Source organism: Gambusia affinis, linkage group LG19 (genome assembly GCF_019740435.1).
Source record: "Gambusia affinis linkage group LG19, SWU_Gaff_1.0, whole genome shotgun sequence".
NCBI lineage: Eukaryota > Metazoa > Chordata > Actinopteri > Cyprinodontiformes > Poeciliidae > Gambusia > Gambusia affinis.
Window position 1 is genome coordinate 14,984,470 of NC_057886.1, and position 21,724 is coordinate 15,006,193.

The 21,724-nt window shown below is 39.0% G+C and overlaps 3 protein-coding genes across 8 annotated transcripts; 1 reads left to right on the forward strand and 2 right to left on the reverse strand.

Moving 5' to 3' along the window:
- Positions 1-193: 193 nt before the first annotated feature.
- On the reverse strand, positions 194-2,793 carry LOC122821702 (fructosamine 3 kinase related protein). The gene is made up of 6 exons (XM_044099842.1): positions 2,506-2,793; positions 2,104-2,255; positions 1,608-1,699; positions 1,393-1,475; positions 1,193-1,315; positions 194-1,103 (listed from the first exon to the last, which is right to left on the reverse strand). The coding sequence occupies exons 1-6, from the start codon at positions 2,644-2,646 to the stop codon at positions 765-767; spliced, it is 930 nt and encodes a 309-aa protein (XP_043955777.1). The 5' UTR covers positions 2,647-2,793; the 3' UTR covers positions 194-764.
- Positions 2,794-2,901: 108 nt separating this feature from the next.
- arl16 (ADP-ribosylation factor-like 16) lies at positions 2,902-7,517 on the forward strand. Of its 2 annotated transcripts, XR_006369052.1 has the most exons (6): positions 2,924-3,064; positions 3,333-3,388; positions 4,033-4,149; positions 4,243-4,358; positions 4,488-4,757; positions 7,398-7,517. XR_006369052.1 is itself a non-coding variant. In XM_044099843.1 (5 exons), the coding sequence occupies exons 1-5, from the start codon at positions 2,989-2,991 to the stop codon at positions 4,651-4,653; spliced, it is 480 nt and encodes a 159-aa protein (XP_043955778.1). In that variant the 5' UTR covers positions 2,902-2,988; the 3' UTR covers positions 4,654-6,103. The 2 variants fall into 2 exon arrangements, 1 of the variants encoding a protein (XP_043955778.1); XM_044099843.1 differs by lacking the exon at positions 7,398-7,517 and having other exon boundaries at positions 2,902-3,003; positions 3,323-3,388; positions 4,488-6,103.
- epn3a (epsin 3a) lies at positions 6,241-18,786 on the reverse strand. 5 transcript variants are annotated; one of them, XM_044099836.1, is made up of 11 exons: positions 18,483-18,786; positions 14,523-15,213; positions 11,206-11,333; positions 10,511-10,588; positions 9,867-9,959; positions 9,433-9,516; positions 9,072-9,201; positions 7,858-7,998; positions 7,685-7,780; positions 7,368-7,604; positions 6,241-7,220 (listed from the first exon to the last, which is right to left on the reverse strand). In XM_044099836.1, the coding sequence occupies exons 2-11, from the start codon at positions 15,058-15,060 to the stop codon at positions 6,925-6,927; spliced, it is 1,821 nt and encodes a 606-aa protein (XP_043955771.1). In that variant the 5' UTR covers positions 15,061-15,213; positions 18,483-18,786; the 3' UTR covers positions 6,241-6,924. The 5 variants fall into 5 exon arrangements, with proteins under 5 accessions (XP_043955771.1, XP_043955773.1, XP_043955772.1 ...); XM_044099838.1 differs by having other exon boundaries at positions 7,858-7,995; positions 18,483-18,785; XM_044099837.1 differs by lacking the exon at positions 18,483-18,786 and adding an exon at positions 18,298-18,452.
- Between the last annotated feature and the right edge of the window lie 2,938 nt (positions 18,787-21,724).

Below are 21,724 nucleotides of genomic sequence, written 5' to 3' on the forward strand. Positions count from 1 at the left end.
ATGGCCGTTTCTCAAAGGTTGGCTACTGCATGTCTTCCTGACACAACGCCAAGAAGAATGTCAAAGCATTTTATTAACCCACAAAAGCCCGTACTTATTCCTGGCTTCTTTATGGTAATAAAGACATTTTATTTTGATTTTAACATGCTAAGTGAAACAATAATAACAAATAAAACTTAGTTCAGACAAATGCTTGAAATCATTGCATAATTTATTATTAGTTTAATAGCAAAAAGTATAACAGCCAATGCATATCAGGATCATGGAGAAAGACTATGGAGACTGCAAGACCGCATATGTCAAATCTTTAAAATACCAGGAACTGCAATCATTGTTGAGTGTAATTTACTTTGGGACAACTGCATGTAATAAAAAAATAGATGAGAGGAAACACACCTCTCATACCTTCACCCAAGCAGATCAATACTTTGTGTTTGTTCTTCTGCCAAGCCGAGTTTAATGACCTTGGAGAAACCTGCATTTCATTTATTTAGCTACTGTTTTAAATCATGGAATCACACATAGTGTATAATACAGCAGAGTATTGCAACATATTTGTTTTTACTATGCAAATATTTTTTCTCCATTTTCAATACAACACCTAAGAAATTCCAACATGCAGTTAGATATTTTATAATCTTTTAGAATGTTCAGTAACTTTCATTCTTTGCCATATGTTTTTTTTTTTTTTATCTAAAAAAATCTAGATATTACCTGTCTTATGATAAGACTTTAAACCATTTTTTAATTGAAACTGAGAGTTTTTATTTGAGTAAATTCTTCATAATCCTTATCGAAGAGCCTCTGTAACCACCTCCAAAGTGATTCCAGTGATTCAGGTAATGGAAGAGTTGGTAGAGCTGGTTTCTTTGTGCAAACCCTGGTGTTTGGGGAATCTTATCATGGTAAGCAGAGTAGAAAGAGTTGTTGAAGCCACCAAACATCCCACTAATAGCAAGCTCAAACTCTGAATGGCCATAGAAAGAAGCTGGGTCAAAGATGACTGGGCCATCTGCACTTTCTGCCACGTTGCCCCCCCATAAGTCTCCATGGAGGAGGGCAGGGACGACCTCCACATTGGTGAAAAACTCAGGGATCTTCAGCTGTAATGAAGGGACAACTTATGCATTACATTAACAGATATCATAGGGTGTTACAAGGATTTAAAGAAATGTTCTAATAATCAGTGTACCTGCAGTTTTGCCCACAGCTCTCTGGCCTCCCGATCTCCATACGATTTCTCCACCATGTTCAGTTGGTACTCCAGCCTCTGTTGGGAGTAAAACTGCACCCAGTCGCTCTGCCACTCATTTTTCTAAAGACATGAAGGAAAACAAATAAGGATTCTGATGCCATTGTTTACCAATACATTATGTAGATACACATTTTTACCTGTGCTATATACCCACAGCAAGTATTTACACCAAAGCCAAATTTTTCAACAGGATCCATCTCGGCGTGTCCAGCCCCTTTACCTGCAAAGGGAGACATATCATTAAAAAAACTAAGTGAAATTTGAAAATAAAAAAAATTGACATTTACGGCATTGAAAATGTGCAGAGTGGCCTATTGTTTGCATGCACTGGAATAAAGTTCAAGTAAATTACCCACTGTTTGCTGCTTTTTATTTTGTTTTTCCAACAGTCTTTTGTTGTGAAGGTGCAGATCTGCCAGCTGCTCTCCCAGCTGTTTAGAGTACCTGCTCAGTGGATTTGACACAAATTACTTTTAGGAACATAAAGTTACTCCCGACAAACAGTAATGTATTTCACTGTCTAATTCAAGAATAGACCAACATAAAGTAGTGCATAATTGTTAAGTCTAAAGAAAAGTACAACAGCTAGAGGCAAAAATAGCAACTTAACGGTGGCTCCACAAAGCATTGACCCAGATGGCTCAATACAAATTCACAATACATTTCTGTTTGTAAAAAAGGGAAAAATAATGAATCATTTTTTTTCACACCACAATCAAACATCGTATTCACTTATGGAAAACATAAACACAAAAAAAAACATTGAAGTTTAAAGTTGTAACTTGACAACATGTTTTAATGCTTCTTTCTACTACAAAGCACTGCCAATACAAGTAAGGAGCTCTCACTTGTTAAGACTTTTCATGTCCAGATGCTCCATCACAAACACGCAGCCTCCTGTGTCAAGCTCAATCACTTTCAGTGGTTTCGGGACTTTGACAGTTTCTGTCTTTAAAATTGTTTCCAGGCTCGACATCTCTCCATCAAACATCAACTTGGCCTGTAAAAAAAAAAAAAGCAAACGTAGTCGCTGATCAGTGTCATTCGACAAGTTTCTTGTATTTTCCAGGTTCGCGGTGTGGATTATTATCATTCGAAAAGTAACTGCACAGCACTACAAATGCATTCAGAGTTGGAACACATTTGTTTTTTCACTGGCCTGAATTTGGCACATATTGCAAATTAGATTAAAACCCAAATTAAACAACAGTTTATTAATCAGAATGATTTAAAAAAAAACAACTAAATACCCCGCTTTTGTGATTGATCTTCACAAACACTCTGCCGTGATCAGTGTCGTAACTATGGCCCTCACTGATGCATCCCCCGCCTGCGTGTCCAGTTGACTTCAGCATATTTGTCCCCAGCTCTTTCTTTAATTTAGCTTCCATGGTGTTCTTCTATAGCTTGTCCGTGTAAAATCACAAAATTGTAACGAACAAATGCAGGTCAGGAGACCAGAGCCCGTCTCTCTGACAGCTTCCGTCGTCTAAATCAACGAGCACTCTATAGAGCATGAGAGAACCGTGGAGAGAATTGTTTTGTTTCCGTATTATTTTTACGGATTATGTTACGACCAATCAGAGGGCGCCATGAGATGATTGAATTCTATTTCGACCTATTACGGTTGAGTACTATAATCACGTGAGTGTCACTATGGTTGCCAAATGAGGCGACTATAAAAACATGATTCTACGGTCTTGACTTGCTGCCTCCATGCAGAAAAACGAAAAATGACCAGCAAAGAAGTGTGTTTGCTTCTTGGGGCAACTGGTGTTGGAAAGACTTTATTACTTAAACGCCTACAAAATATCCTTTATGCTCGTTTGAATGTTTAAAGTGAAGCAGGATTTACAACATGCTAATAGCTAATGTAGCTATTGCAATTAGCCTGCTGTAAAATGGGTTTTAAACGTCTGTTGACAGACAGAACTTGCATGGAATATGTTTTATAGCTTGAGAAATAACTCTGAATATAAGACCTGGACATTTCTAACATAAAAAAATGTTTTTACAGATAAATTTAAGCCACAGCAGTTGCTCCTTTTTGGTTATGTTTCCTTACAGGTTTATGAACTGATCAGTTTACATGGTTCATGCGAAATGGGTTCGCCTCCATCGACTCTTCCCACAGTAAGCATATTGTTTTATATTATATATGAACATGCTAGACTTGGTTTTCATGCTACACCATTCTTAACTGGCTCAAATAATAATCAAACTTAGCAGTTTGGACCCCATACTAACAGGTTACAAGAAGTATATTTATATTTCTTCTAGTGTTTTCTTGGCCATAAAAATATTGTTTATGTTTGGAGAAGATATGAAGAGGAGATGAAGAGGCTTAAAACCCCAAAGAACACCCCATCTGCAGTGAATGAGGGTTTAAATGTGTGTAGAACTTGGAAGGTTCTTGTCAAGGTGAAAGAAAAATATGTGAATGAAAGACAGACAAAAGCTTTTCTTGTGGGAAAATGTTCCTAAGCATCCAAAATAAGCCTAGGATATTAAAAAACAAAAAAACTGTTTAAAATTCTTTTAATAGCGCTGAGAGAGTAATTTGAAAACAATGGCATGTTCATGGGAGGGGATAATAATTTTGTCTCCAATTTTGTATCCAAATAGTCAATTATAAATGATATGCAGAAAGAAATAAGAAATGGTAGCTGTAAGGTTCTATGATCCGTTTCTGTTTTGGTTGCCATACATAAACTCTTGGGTCACCTCTGACTGCACATTATCCTTACAATGTCAACACACTTTTTGTTCTTCTGCAGGTAGGAACCAACCTAACAGACCTGATCTTGAAAAAGAAGAAGGTGACAGTGAGGGAAATTGGGGGCTGTATGGGGCCTATATGGCCCAGTTACTTCCAGGACTGCTTCTCTGTTATTGTATGGGCTTTGTATACGTTGTATTATTTACTTTAACAATTTAAGAAAAAGTACTGTTTTCTTAGTTAGAATCTTTATTTCTTTTTTGTATAGTTCATGGTGGATTCAGCCAACATTGTCCAGATATCCTCCTCCTGTATCCAGTTGCTGTCTGTGCTCTCTGCTGAGCCTCTGCGCAGTACCTCTGTGCTTATTCTCTTCAACAAGAGGTATTACATCCACATCAGTCCAGATGAGCAAGTTGTCATATGAAGTCAGTTCAAGATCCAATTTCCCAGCCTTGTGTCTTGGATAGAGTTATGTTGTATTTGCTGATGTTTCGTTCCAATCTTTTCCAGAGACATGCCTTGTATCATGAGCCTCACAGAGATAAAGTCACTGTTCAGAATGGATGACATCATTGCATCGGCTCCTCAGCCTATCACAACACTGGAGGCCAGTGCCCGCTCTGGACAGGGTTTGCAAGAGGTGCTGGGGTGGCTGGAGTCTGTCACAGTCAAGTGACGTGTGCTTGAGATTTTACTGAGACGTTCCTCTGAGAACTCGAAGAAGCCTTCTAGACACTTTACATCAAGATTCCCAGTCTACAGCAACGACTCTGATTTCAGGTGATTTGATGCCACATTTAATGCTGGACAAAGAAAAAGAAAATGGGCTGCAAACCTTTTAAGAAGTGAAATTTAAGAGGGAAATTTGTCCTATTATTTGCTGGACAAAGTACGGTTGTATGAAGTAATCATTGTGATGTTTGCTCAGTAACGTCGGTTAGGTTACATCTGCCAATTTTCTTTTATACAAGTCGCTCCAACTAATTCATTCCTGCCTAATGAGCAGTAATATAACCGCAAGCTAGGGCTAAATATTATGAATCCAAATATAGACGTGTGTTTGACTTAAACTCTCTTAAGTTTTAATGGTTTATGAATGAGGGAGAAAAAGGAGTGTGACTTGTCAATAAAAATACTGTACCCAGAGGCAGTTAACTACTGGTTCTAGAGGTTCAAATTACAAATTATTAAAAGCTTATTGTGCAGTTACAGATTGCATAAAATTAATGTTACCACATTTTGCATATTATTAGAATATTGTTATAAAACATCCCAACTAACGAGTGAGGAAACCATTATGCAGAGAAAGACACAAAAAGAAGTACAAATGTTTGCAGAAGTAGGTTACAATCGCTCTGAGATGATGTGCTGTGTAGAGGAAAGCAAAGTACAACTCTTTGTGTTTATTTATAGGCCAGAAAATGAAGGCCACTATAAAAAATACAGAGCTAGATAAAGGTACACATATGGATGAAATGGATAATTTTCTAGGTGTTGATCAAAGTGCAGAAGGAAGATTCATCACTAAAATTAGTTTCTGGCATAAATCTAAGTTCTTTCAACAGAACTGGGTCAATGACTTGAATTGCACATAAAGCACAAAAAAAGGAATTATTGAGGGGAGAAAGTGGACTGTTTTAAAACCTGGCAGTGGATTATTCCTCTGTTAAATCTAGCTAAAATCTAGTGCTAACCCAAAATAATATAACAAATAAAACAAACTGCTCATGGTCAGGACTTGGTCAGTGAATCTTTTCCTTCCATTAAGTTTTTCTGCTTTTCAGAAATTACCATTTGTTATGTTCACTCATGGTGCCACTCTGCTGCACAGCTGCTGAATCAGCTATCCAGTCCATATATTATATTTAAAGTTATTTTTTTCTTTAGCTGCAAGTAAACAGTGAAAATTACTAATGAGTATAACAGATCTATGTAAGCTTCTTTTATATTCTAATTTATAAAGGTTTTTTTTCAGTGATATAAAAATTTAGTAAGATGCACCCATTTATGTGGTAACTTGTTTATATACCAGTATCAGTATTGGGGTACAGCATAAATGTTTATGGATTTTTTTGCCAACATCTATACTTTTCTTCTTCACTGGTCTCTGGAGCGCTTTGATTTAATTAAACTGATGCTACTAATTCTGTACATTTGTATTTATTTTTTTAATATTGAGAGATTTACATGAGATTTAGATGTTCCTTTAAGTTTTATCGGGATTTTACCCACTTGCATGTAAAAGCAAAACAAAGACTCAAACTGTTTTGTGCTTGTTTTTTTACTTAGGGTGATTATTTTCTGTTTAAATGTACTTCTGATAACAGAGGAGATGACGGAAAATCAGAGTAAATCATTCTGAATAAAAATAAATGGTTGCAGATTTGCTGCTGTATTTCATTAGTTAGTGTTTTAACAAGCAAATGGTTTTACATTCCTGACGCCATCTTGCATATTGGGAATTGAAAACACAATAGGTAGTTTAATCCCACAATTATATATATATATATATATATATATATATATATATATATATATATATATATATATACACATTGAATAAACCAATCATTTCTGGTCCAAAGAAGATTCATCGGGTAAATGAGTTGATGCAGGAGCGTTTCAGGCACTGGGCAGCTGTTGCCTGTTGCAAGAGATCTGAGGCTCAGCACTAACCACATAGCTCATGGACAACAAAGTAATATCAAAGTGTGCTTCTGTTTTGTTTGAAATTGTTACCCATTAAAAACAGTACAACAGCTTTCATTGGTTGTGGTGGAGGAGCAGAACTAGCTTGCGACAATATAAGCATTACTGTTGTATACAACGATATAAAAACCATTAATAATGCGCTTCTCAGACAAGTCTTTAGGGCTGCGGTTTGGTTTGCAAAATGAGCGTTATTCCAAGAGCATTCCTCATTTTTCTAGCCCAGTTTGGAGGGTCATTATAAGAATGGGTTTATGTTGATTTGTGAAGCTTGTGATTCCTCGTTGCTGGCTGAGGAGAAGGGCAACAAAGGCTCAGGGAGCTTCACTGGCAGCTCCAGACCAGGTGGAGTGGGGTGGGTGAGTGACGAAGGTATGGCGGCACCCTGGTGGCTCATGGGCAGGGGCAGTGAGGCACTGTATGGCAGAGAGGTGCTCTGGGAAACCGGAGAGGCAAAGCTGGAGCTCATTTCATTCAGGCTGACTTTTGGCTGCTCGGCTTGGAATGGATTGACAGCTGAAGGAGCACTAAGACCTGAACCAAAAAAAAAAAAAAAAAAAAGTCATTAGTCTACTCTTTTTTTTTGGTATGGTTGAATGTCAAACAGCAAGTAACAATGTACAGGGTGTGTACTATCTGCTCTCAGCTGTAGTTGTGCAAACATTTGTAGTGCCAAAATACCTGCTAAAAATGGGTTTGTGGTCTTTGCAGGAGGATTTGTTGGAATGAGCACATTAAGGTCTACCAAGGAAGCAGCAGTGGGACCGAGGAATGACTCCGGTGTCCTGCATGTACGAGGGTTAGTGTTGGCAAGGCTGTCTCTAAGACCAGACATATTGAAGAGGTCAGAACTGTCCTCATCTTGACCGTTAATACTCGCATGGCCGCCATCCATTGCTTCGTCAAACAGATCCCCATCTAGCAGGAGAGACAAGCAGCAACGTAAGAATGTGGGACACGCAAAACCCACTACAGACTGAGTGAAAGAAAAACATTACCTGAAGGGCTTCCACTTCGAAGTGGAGGTTGCATGAATGCTCCTTTAGTGGCCGTTTTGTCAGACGGAGCCAAGAACGGATCAACTCCAGAGGATGCTGTGGATAAACCACAACTTGTGACGTTTTTACTTTACTTTTTTGAGATGTATGAGTGTCTGATGACCCACACTCACCAGAAGTCCAATCTTGGGCTTTGGGTATGGAGATGTTGTCTTGGAGCGCCTCCCAAGGGTACGCTGGAGGTTCCCACGGTGGTGGGGGGCTTTGGGAAGGTGGCACCATCCAGGGGGAATCAGCTCTTGGAGTCTTGTCTTCTTTTGAGAAAACGGCAGAAAAAACATTTTTGTCATCAGCAAAATGGAGGGCAAAATTGCCATCAACAAAGAGTCTAGCTACACATTGCACCTAAAAAGGTATATTTGTGTATGAAAATCACTGATTGTGCAAGGATATTTTGACACAATTGCAGAAATATTTATACAGTTCAAACTTCTCTCACTTTGTTATGTTTACAAACATAAATAGATATGTGGATTTTTTTTGTAATCAATCAACACAAAGTGGCACATAGTTCTAAAGTGAAAAGTAAAGTATGGTTTTCAAAATGCTGTGCAACAGAAAATCTGGAAAGTGTGGACTGCGCTCAATCTCGGGGGCAGCAACTAACAATTATTTTAGCAATGGATTATTCTTTTGATTATTCAGATGGTTATGGTAATCAGATTTTTTTTAAATTGCCCATTTGTGCAGAATTTTCTTGTAACCACTTACCGGTAAGCCTTTTTTATACAATATAAAATATACATTTAGAACATGCAAATAATCAACTTTTTCAATTCCTTTTTTAAGTAACAAAATGAATATTTTGCTGCCAAAAATGCAACAGCAACCCTTTAATGTGTGTGATTGATCGTTTGTACATTAATTCATTCGTTTTTGGACTTACCCATTAATGATTGGATAGCCAAAGGTGTTTAGTAGGAGTTTTTTCTATCTTTTTCTTTTTTACAGAGTTTGAACCTGGTGAAGCTAAAACTATGCCACTTGAGGACTGCTGGTTATAACATATTTACAGATCAGGGATTCCTTTATGCTTATTTTTTTTACCTTAAATATAAATGTATTTATTGTGCAGTTTTGGCTTAGTTACTGCTCTGAGTAGGTTCTTCTTAAATAGCCTTTTTTTTTTGAGTTTGTATACTCCAGTTAAAGATTAATCTATTACTTCGTTAGTTGACAACTTCTCCCCCAATCAGTACTTTGTAGAACCACTTCTGATTTCAGTCACTCCTTAAGGCACGTCTCCACATTCTAATAACATCTAATAAGTAAATATTTTGGTCGTTCTTTGATGCAGAATAGATTGTTAAGTGTACTCAAGGCTCACCTAGAGAGTCCCAGGGGTCTGTGGCCCTGGCTCCAGCTGCTGCCTGGTGTGAAGTGTTATTCCAGCGAATGTCACTAGGCGGTGCATCTTTAGGTACCGCGAAAATATCAACCAGGTCCATGAAGGCCGTCTGAAGACACAAATAAGAAAGGTGATAAACCTATTATTTCTATGGGTTTATAACACTTTTTGTAGGTTATTTTACAAGTTTGTACATTTTTAATCAGTGGCATAATACAATTTTAAGTTTTACTCTAATAAATGACTTTTTTTTAGTAGAGTCTATACACATACGCTTACGTCTAAAATTATCACCCTCTACTTTCTTTAAGGAAATAAAATGTCAAAACTCAACTCTTACCCCGCCTTTTCCCTTCATTTCACGTTTGCTCTCCTCCAAGGCTTTCTGGAAATCAGAATCATCTCCTCGGCGAGTGCGCTGCTCCTAAAAACAGATACAGACACATGGATGCCTTTCAGCAGGACGGCTTTGGGCAAAATACACATATTGTCACATTATGCTATATTTATGACACTGCGCTGTCCCGGGGCGGCCTATGCACACAGTTGGCACAAAGTAGAGAGTTCTCTGGTTAAAGGGCGCAGAGTGCAGAGCATCACTGTCACAATGCAGATCCATTGTGTTGCAGTGTGTTAAAGACACATAAAAACTGAATAAAAATAGACAAATGACTTGTGGAAATGCAGGAAATGCAGCCGAAAACATATCATTTGAAAACATAAAGCGTTAAACAGGAAGTTAAAGTTGACCAAAAGTTAAACAGTCATGACTACCTGCTGGTGTTCCTCTTTGCTCAGGCTCAAGGCTAACTGGAGCTGGGCATCCTCGTCCATTTCCACAGCAGGAGGGGGTGCACGCTTCACTGGCTGAAGGGGGAAGTAAGCAAGATTTAAATTACAATCAGCGCAAAAACAAAGCTTGGACATCCTCTTTATTAACTGCATGCAATTTTACTGAGTAAGCATTCACATAAAGGTGAAGGGTTCAATCCTTTCAGCACCAGGCCAGAGTATCTGATGTGTCGACCTCAACCAAATGGAATTAAAAGCAGAAATCTAGTGGTTAGTATGTAAAGAAGGATGAGTATAGATGTGGTTATTCTTTGGAGAAAGATGACCTCATCCAGTTTAAAAAGTGATGAAATGACGGATATTATGAGTCAGGTGGTCAGTCTTTGGAGGAAGATGACCTCGTCAAGTTTAAAAAGTGATGAAATGATGGATATTATGAGTCAGGTGGTCAGTCTTTGGAGGAACATGACCTCGTCTAGTTTAAAAAGTGATGAAATGATGGATATTATGAGTCAGATCTATAGGGGAAAAGAAGGGGAGAGTGCATGGAGCTGGTTGTTGCAGAGCAACAGGTGAAGTGCTGCAAGACAAAGGCAGGCTCATCCCTGGTCCAGGTTTACTTTTACCTTCTGTGCTTCCTCTTTGCTGAGTTTCATTGCGATCTGGAGCTGAGTCTGCTCATCAATTCCCACTGTGGGAGGTGGCTAGAGTCGAGTAGGAATGATTAGGGGGAAGATTGATCAAAAGGAGACATTCCAGGCATTTTATCACTGAGTTCATGGGGAAATCATTTGAACAATGCGATAAGTTTTTTTTTTTTTTTTGTTAAACACAAAAAGGAAATATTTGCTAATCAATTTCTCATTAGAGCTCACCTTGTTTGACTTGGTCTAAACTTTTTTCGCATAAACTAGCACATAAATATCTCAAACGCTGCCCTTCCTATGCAGACCAGTGCAGAATGTGGGTCCTCTGGAGTGGATCGATGCACATTTCCTGTTTGGCTCCTCACTTGCTCACTCTCAGATTACTCATTCTTCGGCATCACTCACACTGATTGGTCAAAGTCCCATCACTGATAAATGCACAATTGCATCACTTTCATCTCTAGGAAATGGTGGCACGGACGACAGGCAGAAAAAGTGAGTGAGCAGGAGCTGTTTAATGTTTTACGAGGCTGAAGCAATTTTAGAAGGCAGCGCAGCTAAGAACTCTCTCTCTCTGTTCGACACGTGTCCTGGAAAGGCAGGAGTTTCGTATTCTGCTGGTGTGTGTGTGAGCGTGCGTGCGTGTGTGTGTGTGTTATGTCCGTTCGAGGTACCTTTTCACTTTCTTCTCGGCTCATTGCCAGAGCCAGCTGCAGCTGCAGCTCCTCTTCTCCAGTAGATGCTGGAATGGCTTGCTCGAGGTCTGGGTCAAGTCGAGATGAAGGGGAGGCTGCAATGGAGGCTAGAAGGAGAGACAGAGCAGAGTGAGTTTTATCAAGAGATTTGGGAACACTGGTTTGGAGGTAGAAAGATTTACCGAAGGAAAAAGAAAGGGAAAGAAAACCATACAGGCTGATTTTTAAGGTCAGGAAAGAGACAGAACTGTTGTTGCATGTTAATTTTCCATTGGCTCTTGTTTCGGGCCTTAGCTGGCATGGCTCGCCACAGCCTGCCCAGTTCTGCCTGGGCCGAAAACAATGGCACTGCTGTGTGGAGAGTGAGGTTGCTGGTGGGGGGAGAGGAATGGATGCATTGGATTTGGAGTCGGGCCCACCTTTTTACCCCGTAACCTCTGAGAGGGTCTCAGGACGCATGTGTAGATTTGGGGAACTCACTGAGGAAAGTTTGGCACTGAACCAGTCTGGGTGCCAGGCTGTAGGTCACTGGGCTAAAATAAGGAAGTAGGCCGAATTCTGGCAAACTGAGATCTCTGAAACCAATCATTTCCAGATTACTGCTGCTCAATCTGATCTGAATTACTTACTAAAAATGAATATCTGCCAACATCCTAACCCTTACATCATCCATCAGCATTTCTGACAGCTGGAGATCGGCACCCCCGCCCCTCCCACTAGGATTACACAGATGTAGAAAACAATTGTGAATGGATAAATGGATTTCTATCTGGGGGAAAAAAAATCCATGCTAACTATGGTATTGACAAGATGAAACAAACCAATCCTGTAGCATCAAAACCCAAAGCTTAAAGCCCAGATAAGTACAGGCAAGGAATGTCGAAGATTCGCTCGACAAAAGGATAAATTGATTAGTAAACACTGAGATACTTTCTGAGGACACATCTGTGTTCGTTTCATCAAACAAGCTGAGAAAATCACTGGAGGAAAGTGGTGTTTTATGAAATCAAAGGTCTGCTGCAACAACCTTTATAAAAACCACATAGTCAACATGAGAACGAAAGTATAATTATATACCACAGAAAAACATGTTTACAAGGGGATTGTGGCTTTCACATCATGTGGTTTGAGTTGTTTGCAATCACTGATAAATCAGTGACATCAAAGCTTTCTACAAATCAAGCAAAGAGAAACTTTCAGTACAAGGAAAAAAATCGGAAGTAAAAAGTGTTTGAAGTGAAATTTAGTCTGTCTATAAAACAAAACAGCAATTAAATCAACATTGAAAGGTCACTTGTCTTAGATATTGATTACTGTCACTAAAAACACACTGAAATAGTCGATTATGTTTGATGTTGATTCATCATTGTTTTTACAGCCAAAATTGACTGATTCAGTGTTTTTCCCACTTTTCTCTGTCTCTAACAAGGTCAGATATTTTTTTATTTTTCATTTAAAAGCCAGGGTACATCTATTTCAGTTTACATACCTTCAGTTTTACCATATTTCAACAAAACATAATGAATCAACTCTAAACTTTATTAAAAACGTCTTTGCTTAGATCTAATTTTAGCAATATTGTATATGTATAAAAATTTGCAAATCCCAATCTTTGCATTGCATTTTATTGTTTAGATTACTTTCACCAATCTTTTTTTTAATTTGTTACTGGGGGCAAAAGGAAGAAATGTTTTTAAAACTGCAGAGTTTTAAAAACATTGAAAATGTTTATCTCAGTTTTAAAACCTGGCAGTTTTTAATGTTTATCTCAGATTTTAATCTGAGATGAAAACCTAATCTCAGAATAGACAAAAAGTACATTATCGTAAGCTTTCAACATTTAATTACTGACCATGTAAATTTAGTGTGATGAGCAAAGTTTTGTCTGTGTACGAGAAAAGTACTTTAGTGAACTAAAAGATAATTGTTCTTGAGTTAAGCATTACAATGCCTTCTAAAAGTATTCAGGAACTTTACTAAAGTTGCCCTGTTATAACTTCAATATTCAGCATGTTTTTATTTATTTATTTTTTTAATTGATGGACCAACACAAAATAGTACAATTGATCAAAAAGGTCAAATCAATTACAAAAGAATAGCTAAGCATTTATTTGAATTCAGCCCCCTCAACTCTGACATCGCTAAATAAAATCCAGTGCAATAAACTGTCTTTAGAAGTCACCTAAATAGAGAATCTATCCACAGAGCAACTACTAATTATGAACTTCACAAATCTGCCCTTTATGGAGGAGTGGCAAGAAAAAAACAAAATCTACGTCCAGTTTGCAGTTTTCCACAAGAAATGTCGTGGACACAGCAAAAATGTGGAAGGTGTAACTCTGCAACTCTCCCTGCGCATAACAGTTGTGTGGTGAAACAAGGTGGTGGAGATCAATGCAAGTCAAATCATGGAAAAAAAAAAAAAAACTGTTAGTGGCTGCAAGGAGACTTGAGACTGGGGCAAAGGTCACCTTCCAGCAGGGTAATAATACTTAACTTAGAGCCATAGCTGCAGTGTGATACTTTAGAGCAAAGCCTTACAGTTGTGAATCTGTAGTAAGATTTGAAAATTAATATTCACATATGCTCTCCATTCAATAGCTTGAGCTATTATTTAAGCAATTCAGTCTCTCGATGAGCAAAGCTGGTAGAGACACAAACCGAAAGATCTACAGGTGTCTCTCTAAAGTCAGGGCAGCTTTTTCATTGTTTGCTTTTTTTTTTTTACATTTTCTTTTTTTTAAAAAAGCATAATATTCCCTCCACTGCACATATCAACAGAAATTTAATTTTGTGTTCAATGAGAATGAGCACTTTCGCTAGGCACTGTACGCCACCAACCAGGATTACGGCAGTACTGTCATCACAGCTGAGGTTTCATTTCTGACGGACACCAGCTGGGCCCCTTTCTTTTGTAAATCCAGTTTAGCTGACATGACGGTTAAGGAGAATGAAAGGAATGCAGATGAGAGAGTCTGACTGACATTTTACCATAACAAGTAGACCAAGTGCTTCATTAATACGTCCTGAGAAGATAGTATCAGAGTAGAATCAATTGGATGTCAGTAAAGATTCACAAGTAAGAAGTCGGCAGAAATCTATACGTAGTGTTAAAAATAAGTAGCCCAATCACAGTATGTATCTGATGATGTTTTGACTCATCATTTGTACATTCCTCAACAATGACGGGTCACATGCCGCAGGAAACATTCAGGTGTCATTCCAGTCCGTTTTTACCAACTTAGGACAGCTTGAGGTAAATAAACACTTGTTTTGTAAAAATTGGGGCAACTCACAGTTATACGATGGTGATCTGCATCTGTTGAAGTCGTCCCCGCTCTGGCGTACTGTGTTTCCAGCGCTGCCTCTCCCCACCCGTGACTTAGTCTTCTGTGCCTGGCTCCTCTCGTTCTTCAGCTTCCCGTCGTCCTTCAACAGAGCCACCAGTTGCTTAGCCTTCTCTCGGACATGGATCCCCTGATCATGTCCGTCTCGGTCTATGTACTGGAAGTCTTTAAGCGTCTGAATGGTGTATATGTTATCCCGGCACGATTTGGCCACACGCTCAGAGCCCGCTTTGACCAGGTAGTCTAGTAGCGTGAGCGCTTTGTAAACGTGGCGCCAGTTTTTGCCGTGATCATTCAGCCTCTTCAGAACCATTCCCATGACTTCGGTGAAGGCCACCACGTTGTAGGTCAAGTCTGCAATTTCAGCCATGAGGGTGGAAGAGGGTCCCCACGGGTCGTTGGAGGTGGCCTCTCGGACCTTGATCTCGGCCTCCGTGTAGTTGTTGACCATGTTTTTCATCTGCCGGCGAAGCGATGAACTCTGCATGATGGCTTACAGTGTCTCACGTGCGGCAAAGGGGAGAACAAACAGGAGGACAAGCCCTCTGCCTTGGGCGAGGTGAATGCTCAGTTCAGCAGATAACTGCAGGAATGTCAACACAACCTGGCAACTTCAGTGGCGTCCCCAACAGTGGTCCTTCTGGAAAATAAAAACAAAAAACACAGCACTAATTGGATCCTTTACTCTGATACCATGCTAATCACAATGGATTCACGCAATTGCTACTCATTTTTGTCATTATCAGCTAAAAGCAGCTAAAGTGTCACTTTTAAATTGCGATTGAAAGAGTTCAGTGTTTCCTACAACGTTAACCATGCACTCTTCTTCCCATTTAAACTCCAATAATAACGTCCTTGCAGAGACAACCACATAATGTGCTGATATAATAACCCGTGTTTTACCTCTGAGTGTTATCAGAAAGGAGAGAAACTGACCCTCCCTGTTGTTCTGGATTGATTACATCAGAAAGCACCAGGTATACGTTTCCAGCTTCTGAAGTTTCAAAAACTTTTAACAGAGACCAAACCTTAAAGGAGCCGAATTAGCCACTTTTTTTTGAACGGTGACTATTTTGTCTAAATTTATCAGTTTATATAAACAGATGGAACAGTTTGTTCTGGTGGAACTGTTTTGTAGCTGTTAGAAGAGTCATTGGGGCCTGCCCATAGCAATGCATAAGGAGAGCAGTGACTGACTTGCGAAGCAAGTCAGTCACTGCCTCCATGCATTGCATGGCAGGCACCTATTGTTCTACACCCAATAGAATGTTTCTTTAATACGTATTATTTATTATTCTTCCGTTACCGTTAATGCGGCTCGCAGCTGAGCCCACCCACAAACGTGTTATAAAACCGTGCGGCTGGTTCCCGGTACGGGAGCTATTACTTTTGGTGGTTTTTGGTGTTACCATGGCGACTTAAAAAGAAAAAAACGACCCCAAAATCACTAACGAGCTCACCAGGTGCAAGTCTCGTCGTCAAGGGGACGAGGCAACCAGTAAATCCTGAAAATACCCTATTTTTGAGGATTTTCTGTGTCGTCATAACCTTATGTAGAGACGCCATTCAAACTTCATTTTGTAGATACGTCCGTGATCTCTTTTAAAGTGAAGACAGCACGTCAATATGTATTATGGTTTGTCCACAACTTCTTTCTGTTTACCCAAAGTTTTTGATTTTTGGAAAAATCAGAGTGTGAAGGCGCTCCGCTAGAGTGAGAGTCAGAGTGAAATTTCGACCCCAAATCATTTTTAACTCCGCCTCACGCTCACAAATATTGCATGATTGGTATCAAACTTGGTCATGACATTGATACGCTGCCTGCTCCGGTCAAATGTTTTCAAAAATTATCTAGCGCTTACAGTTTTCTCTCCAGGTGCTTCAGAGCAAAGTCATGCGCCAGGGTAGCAGACAGATCTCACTGATTCACTTCCATGTATTTCTGATAAATTTCAGACCTTGGCACACACTTTTTTATCTCATCGCTGTTAATACTGTGAGTGAGGTAGAGATATGAATGGCGGACTATGTGAGAACAAATAGCCCTCTCATATGCTTCAAACGGTTTTCGAATATGTATTACGGTTCGAACGGAAACAGTTTTTTGCCATGCTTTTTTTAGTCAAACTGGCTGGCTCAAACAGAGAATTGTCTCCCCCTGGATGTCTCACTCACAGCTGGCAGAGAGGATTATTTACCATGGCAACGGAACCCAGAGCAGGGAGAGCTGCTGAGGACTACAAATACGCATCACTGTAGTTCTAACTACTAGTTCAGTTAAAACAGAGGAGGACTGAGCTGGCCTTTAGAACAACTTGCTGCTATGGGCTGTATATAACTAATTTAACCCTGTCACTGTTACACATGGGATGAGTCTAGCCCTTTGAAATGAAGCTTACTGAAAATTTCAAAATAAAAGCCCTTGAAAATTTTTACATCAGGTCAGTGCATTTTTGAGCGTTATATGACTGATTTAATCCAATGACTGTTACACATGGGATGACTTTGACCCTTTCAAATGAAGCTTAACAAAAATTTCAAAATAAAAGCCTTGGGAATTTTTACATCATGTAATTGCTCTTTTTGGCTTTATGTGACTGGTTTATCCAAAGCACTCTTACACATTGGATTAGTGTGGGCATTTAATATGAAGCTTACTGCAAATTTCAAAATAAAAGCCTCAAAATGCCCCTCTGGACAGTGCACCGCCGGAGGCGGTGCAGTGATATCATTCTGCATTATCTGTTTATCCGAGGTTAGGGAACTGCCTTGCGCAGCAAGGCAGTTCATTAGCATTAGCCTTTTAGCTTAAATAAGCTATTTTCTATTTTTCAGACTTATTAGCCATGTTTAGTATACTTAATGGAGTAAGTAAATGACAGTAAACATTCTAATGATACCCCACATGCTACTGAAAGTATTTATGCTTATATTAGCATATTTGCTCATTTTAGCTAATGCACTTGCTTTATCATACTGAATGTTGCATGTCCAGCTTACTTAACATTCTTGTGATTCTCCACATGCTATTGATTACATTGCAGCTTTCTTTAGCATTGATGCAAATTGTTAGCATCAGAACGCTGGGTCCAAACCGACGGGCACACTTTGGCAGGCCCCAGTTAAATTTCTTCAGGAATTTTCTAGTTTTGGTGATTATTGTCTTATTGAAGGTACAATAAGACAATAAATAAGATAATACTGTAGAAAGAGTGAAACAATGGCCTCATGTTAAATCCTAAAACTCAAGTCACCAAACTGCAACAGACAACATGCCTTAAATCCGGCTCAAAACAAGTCTGTCCTGTGGAGATGCTGCTCCTCAAAGCAATTAAGGTTGACAAATTGTGTTTAAATATATCTAGCAAAGCGAAGCAGTCTGTATAGTAAAATTAATCAGCTATAGAGGCAGGTAAACTCTCCTTCAGGCCTTATTTTACATCTAATCTGGGTGCTTCTGTGTAAATCAAAAGTATTTGTGGCAGAGCTGGCAACTCGATTCAGACGTTCACATTTTAAAACGCAGTGAAACCAATGGCTCTATGAGAAATTATTTTTTGAAAAAGTTTCCTCTAAAATCATGAAGTACTCTGAATTCTCGCTTGAAGCCACGGGTTTTCTCGTGAACCTAATTAAATCATTTCCAAATCAGACTAATAAACTCTCAGAGCAAACGTGAAGACACATTTAAACCGGGCAGTATATCTGACTTATTTGTCCTTACTGTCCCAAACCAGGACGGCTGATTGGTGCCATTGTTGCGTCAAGTGGGACGATCGCGTAGGTGAAAGTATGTGACGGTGACTCAGCTATGTTTCCGAGTATTAAAAGTTAAAACATCGACGGAACCTTAGCAAACAAAATCACCCGTGAAGACTTGGCTAATTCTTCCCATCTCCCCCTTCTTACCTTCATGTCATATCGCGTCAGCAGGGTCCCAGGATTTAGGTGGAAAGAGAGAGGTCCCCGCCTCTCGACATATCCCGGAGCTGCCTCTCGGATAGGGAACAACTAGTGTGGGTGTTTAAAAGCGCAGAGGAAAATCCCACACACTCGGAAATAATGTGAAACTGAGCGCGATAGTTTGTTTTCAAACTAAACTTGCGCGTGCATTTCTCAAATCCAGGCTGCAGAAGAGACACACACACACACACATACACACACACGCAAAGTGAAAAAAATGGATGGAGAGCAGGGCAGGGAGGGAACGAGGAAGGGAGGAAGGGAGGGAGGGAGGGAGGGAGGAGTGCTCGGTGCATGCGGAGTCAGACTTAACCCTTTAATGACCGGCAGGACAAGTATCTGGCCTGAATAGAGCAGGTGTTCGTGCTGAGGAATACCACACAAGGTTAAACTTGGAAAACTGGTTAAAAACTAAAAAGATTTTGGCCAGAGGAAACCCCCTAATTCAATTTAATCAGACTCAAATACGTTTTTTGACACTTCGAGTTTTATTTTATTTAAAAAAAATAAACATCATATCGCTTTTGCAGCTGAATGACTTTGTTATGCCATTTAATCTTGGGAAAGACAACTGATTTGACAGTTTCCCAGATGACAGTCATTGACAATCTTCACAAGAAGCATAGGCCACAAAAAGCCATTAAAGGTGCAGCATGAAACTTTTATTTAAAAAATAAAATTTTATATATATGTATATATATTGTCATCTGAAGAAATGTCAATCAGAGTCAGGAGGAGTGTATCAGTACTGTCAATCAAGCGCATGTACTTGCTGCTAAATGTGCTAATGGTGGGGAAACATCTTACTGTTACGGGCAAATTGTTTATCTGCTGTAACTGATGGCCATGCTTACTAGTCTGAGCATTCATGACAAGCTGTGCTAGCAGCTTGTCATGCAGGTTGATCAGTACCACGCAAGATTGTAATTGACAGCACTAAGACCCGCCTCCTGGCTTTGATTGATGGTTTCTAGATGGCACTGAGAGCAAGCAGAGTAGCTACATATTTTTCACAGATTTTCTGTGTCATATGTAACATGCATGATATATATGACACAGATAATCTGTGACAATTTCAACAAATATGTTTAAAAAATCTGTAAAAAAAAATATTAATATTTTTTAATAAAAGTTACATATTGTAGCTTTAGTGAAGCTGGTTAATCACAGAGTGAAAAATAAAAAAGTCTTCAAGCCACAGGAATAATAATTTGGGGAAAACATATCTGCACCGTGTTTTATCAAGTCTTCATGTTTCTCTCTATCAAAAATTAAACATCATCAGATTACTCCATGTGTAATAAATGAAATGATATAGGCATAAATAATAATTAATTGCAAAAACAGTTATTTTAAATTGGGTTATTTTCTCTTTTTGCATATCAATAAAAGAATCTTCATGCAATATTTGTATTAGATGGGCACTCCACACCTTTAGGGGTGCCAGAGCAAACACAGCAGACTCAAACCAAATAATTATATAAAATGTCTGTACATGGAGCCAGTAGCAGGATCTATAAATATTTCATAATATATCCTCTGGTTTTGTACGGATAGGGTCTTTCACATGGATGCAAAACGATGCTGCAGTTTAACCCTGACAAGAATTTGCTTATTTCCTGGAGAGATTATAAATAGAAAAAATGTGTCAGAATTTCTCAGCACACCTCCCAGAAAGCCCCCTAAAAAACAAAAAAACACATTTCCTTTCCAGCAGCCTCATCTTTTCCTTTCTGCTCTTTATTTATTCATCAACTCTAATGGGATATTGTGAAGCCACATCTTCCTGCATTAATTATTTACCAAAAAAATCTTTTTGTTTTTTTTTCTTTAAGGTGTACGCATTTGTTTGGAATCTCAAAAATTATGAATCTGAAATTTGAATTGTTTACAGGAACAATTAGGAGGGTCAGTTTCTCATTTTGAGAGAGAAAACGATTACCTAAGTGAGAGAGAATAAAGCTGTGGGAGAGATGAGTGGGTCCTGGTGGTGACTGGGCAGGATGTACAGGAAATACCAGTTCCACCTTGAAACAACAAAGACATTCTTTGAGACAACAGAAAAAAGGCCAAAGTGCAGAGAGATTAGGTACAAGCAAGTCAATGAAACAAACTCCCAGGATTTACATGTGACATTTCAACTGTCACAACTTCACCAGTTTAAGTCTGGTAGGTTCTGTTTATAACTCTCGGTTTGTCTGTTTCTGTGTGAGTTGTATATCTATTACTGTGCACGCTTCCTCCTGCCTTCCTCCTGCCTTCCTCCTTGTCTGTCTTGGCACCCTCTGCCTTTATTTCTCCTCAAAACAGATGCTTGGACATTCTTTGTTTCCCAACAAAAGCGTGATGAGGTCAGAGCAGGGAGGACATACAGGCGAGGTTCGGGAAACAAGAGGGGAGGAGCAAAAGGAGGAAGAGAGGAAAAACGGGTTGCAGTGACGTCACATGCAGAAGAGGAAATATGACTTCTTGTTCGCAGGCGTGTGTGGGTCTGTTTGCTAAGCTTTCCTGGACATGAAGCTCCTTGTTGGTTCATAAGTAACTTATTGATGTGTGTGTGTGAAGGGATGAATGACTGTAGTGTGAAGCGCTTTGGGATCCTCTGGACTTGATAAGGTGTTATATAAGTACAAACCATTAACCAAATAGGCTATTTCATACTATGAAGATCAACAAAAGAATGTGACAGAGATTTTAGTGGGGGGAAATCCGTGGGATATTAAAGATAACAATTTAAAGATATCTGTGGCTGTATGTGGTGAATCACTTATTTGATTTCTAATAACCTGCAGTAACAACAAACATTCAGCCAGCGATTAAGAATCACCAACTTGAACCTTACAATTTTTCTCAATTGCTTTAGTTCATTTCTCTGATCGGAATTCAAATTCTCACAGCTGCTTGCTCAACTTCCACAACATGAAGTCATTTGTGCTTCATAGTTTCTCATACCTGTGGCAAAAAATCGCAAATGCTTTGCATCAATTGCTTTCATTTTAATGACTCTGACACGTCCAATGACATGAATACTTTCTTTTAAGGAATGAACAATGTATTTTGCAGGTTCATAACTAAGTTTTGAAATTTGTAATGTTTTCAGAAATACCCTTGCTGTCGTGCAAATGTGATGTGAGAAATGCATCAAAAAGCGACTAAAAAAAACTGTAAAATCAACTGCTTCTTATTAC

Bases quoted from the DNA above. Each gene is read 5' to 3' on its own strand.
- LOC122821702 (XM_044099842.1), bottom strand. From the start codon at position 2,646: ATGGAAGCTAAATTAAAGAAAGAGCTGGGGACAAATATGCTGAAGTCA. The intron at 1,700-2,103 runs GTGAGAGCTCCT...TCCACTGAGCAG, and splicing joins GACATGAAAAGTCTTAACAA to GTACTCTAAACAGCTGGGAG. The intron at 1,104-1,192 runs GTACACTGATTA...CCTTCATTACAG, and splicing joins AGCTGTGGGCAAAACTGCAG to CTGAAGATCCCTGAGTTTTT.
- arl16 (XM_044099843.1), top strand. The intron at 3,389-4,032 runs GTAAGCATATTG...GTTCTTCTGCAG, and splicing joins CTCCATCGACTCTTCCCACA to GTAGGAACCAACCTAACAGA. The intron at 4,359-4,487 runs GTATTACATCCA...AATCTTTTCCAG, and splicing joins CTTATTCTCTTCAACAAGAG to AGACATGCCTTGTATCATGA.
- epn3a (XM_044099836.1), bottom strand. From the start codon at position 15,060: ATGCAGAGTTCATCGCTTCGCCGGCAGATGAAAAACATGGTCAACAAC. The intron at 10,589-11,205 runs GTACCTCGAACG...ACTCGACTCTAG, and splicing joins GCCGAGAAGAAAGTGAAAAG to CCACCTCCCACAGTGGGAAT. The intron at 7,781-7,857 runs GTGAGTGTGGGT...GTTTATCCACAG, and splicing joins AGCCCAAGATTGGACTTCTG to CATCCTCTGGAGTTGATCCG.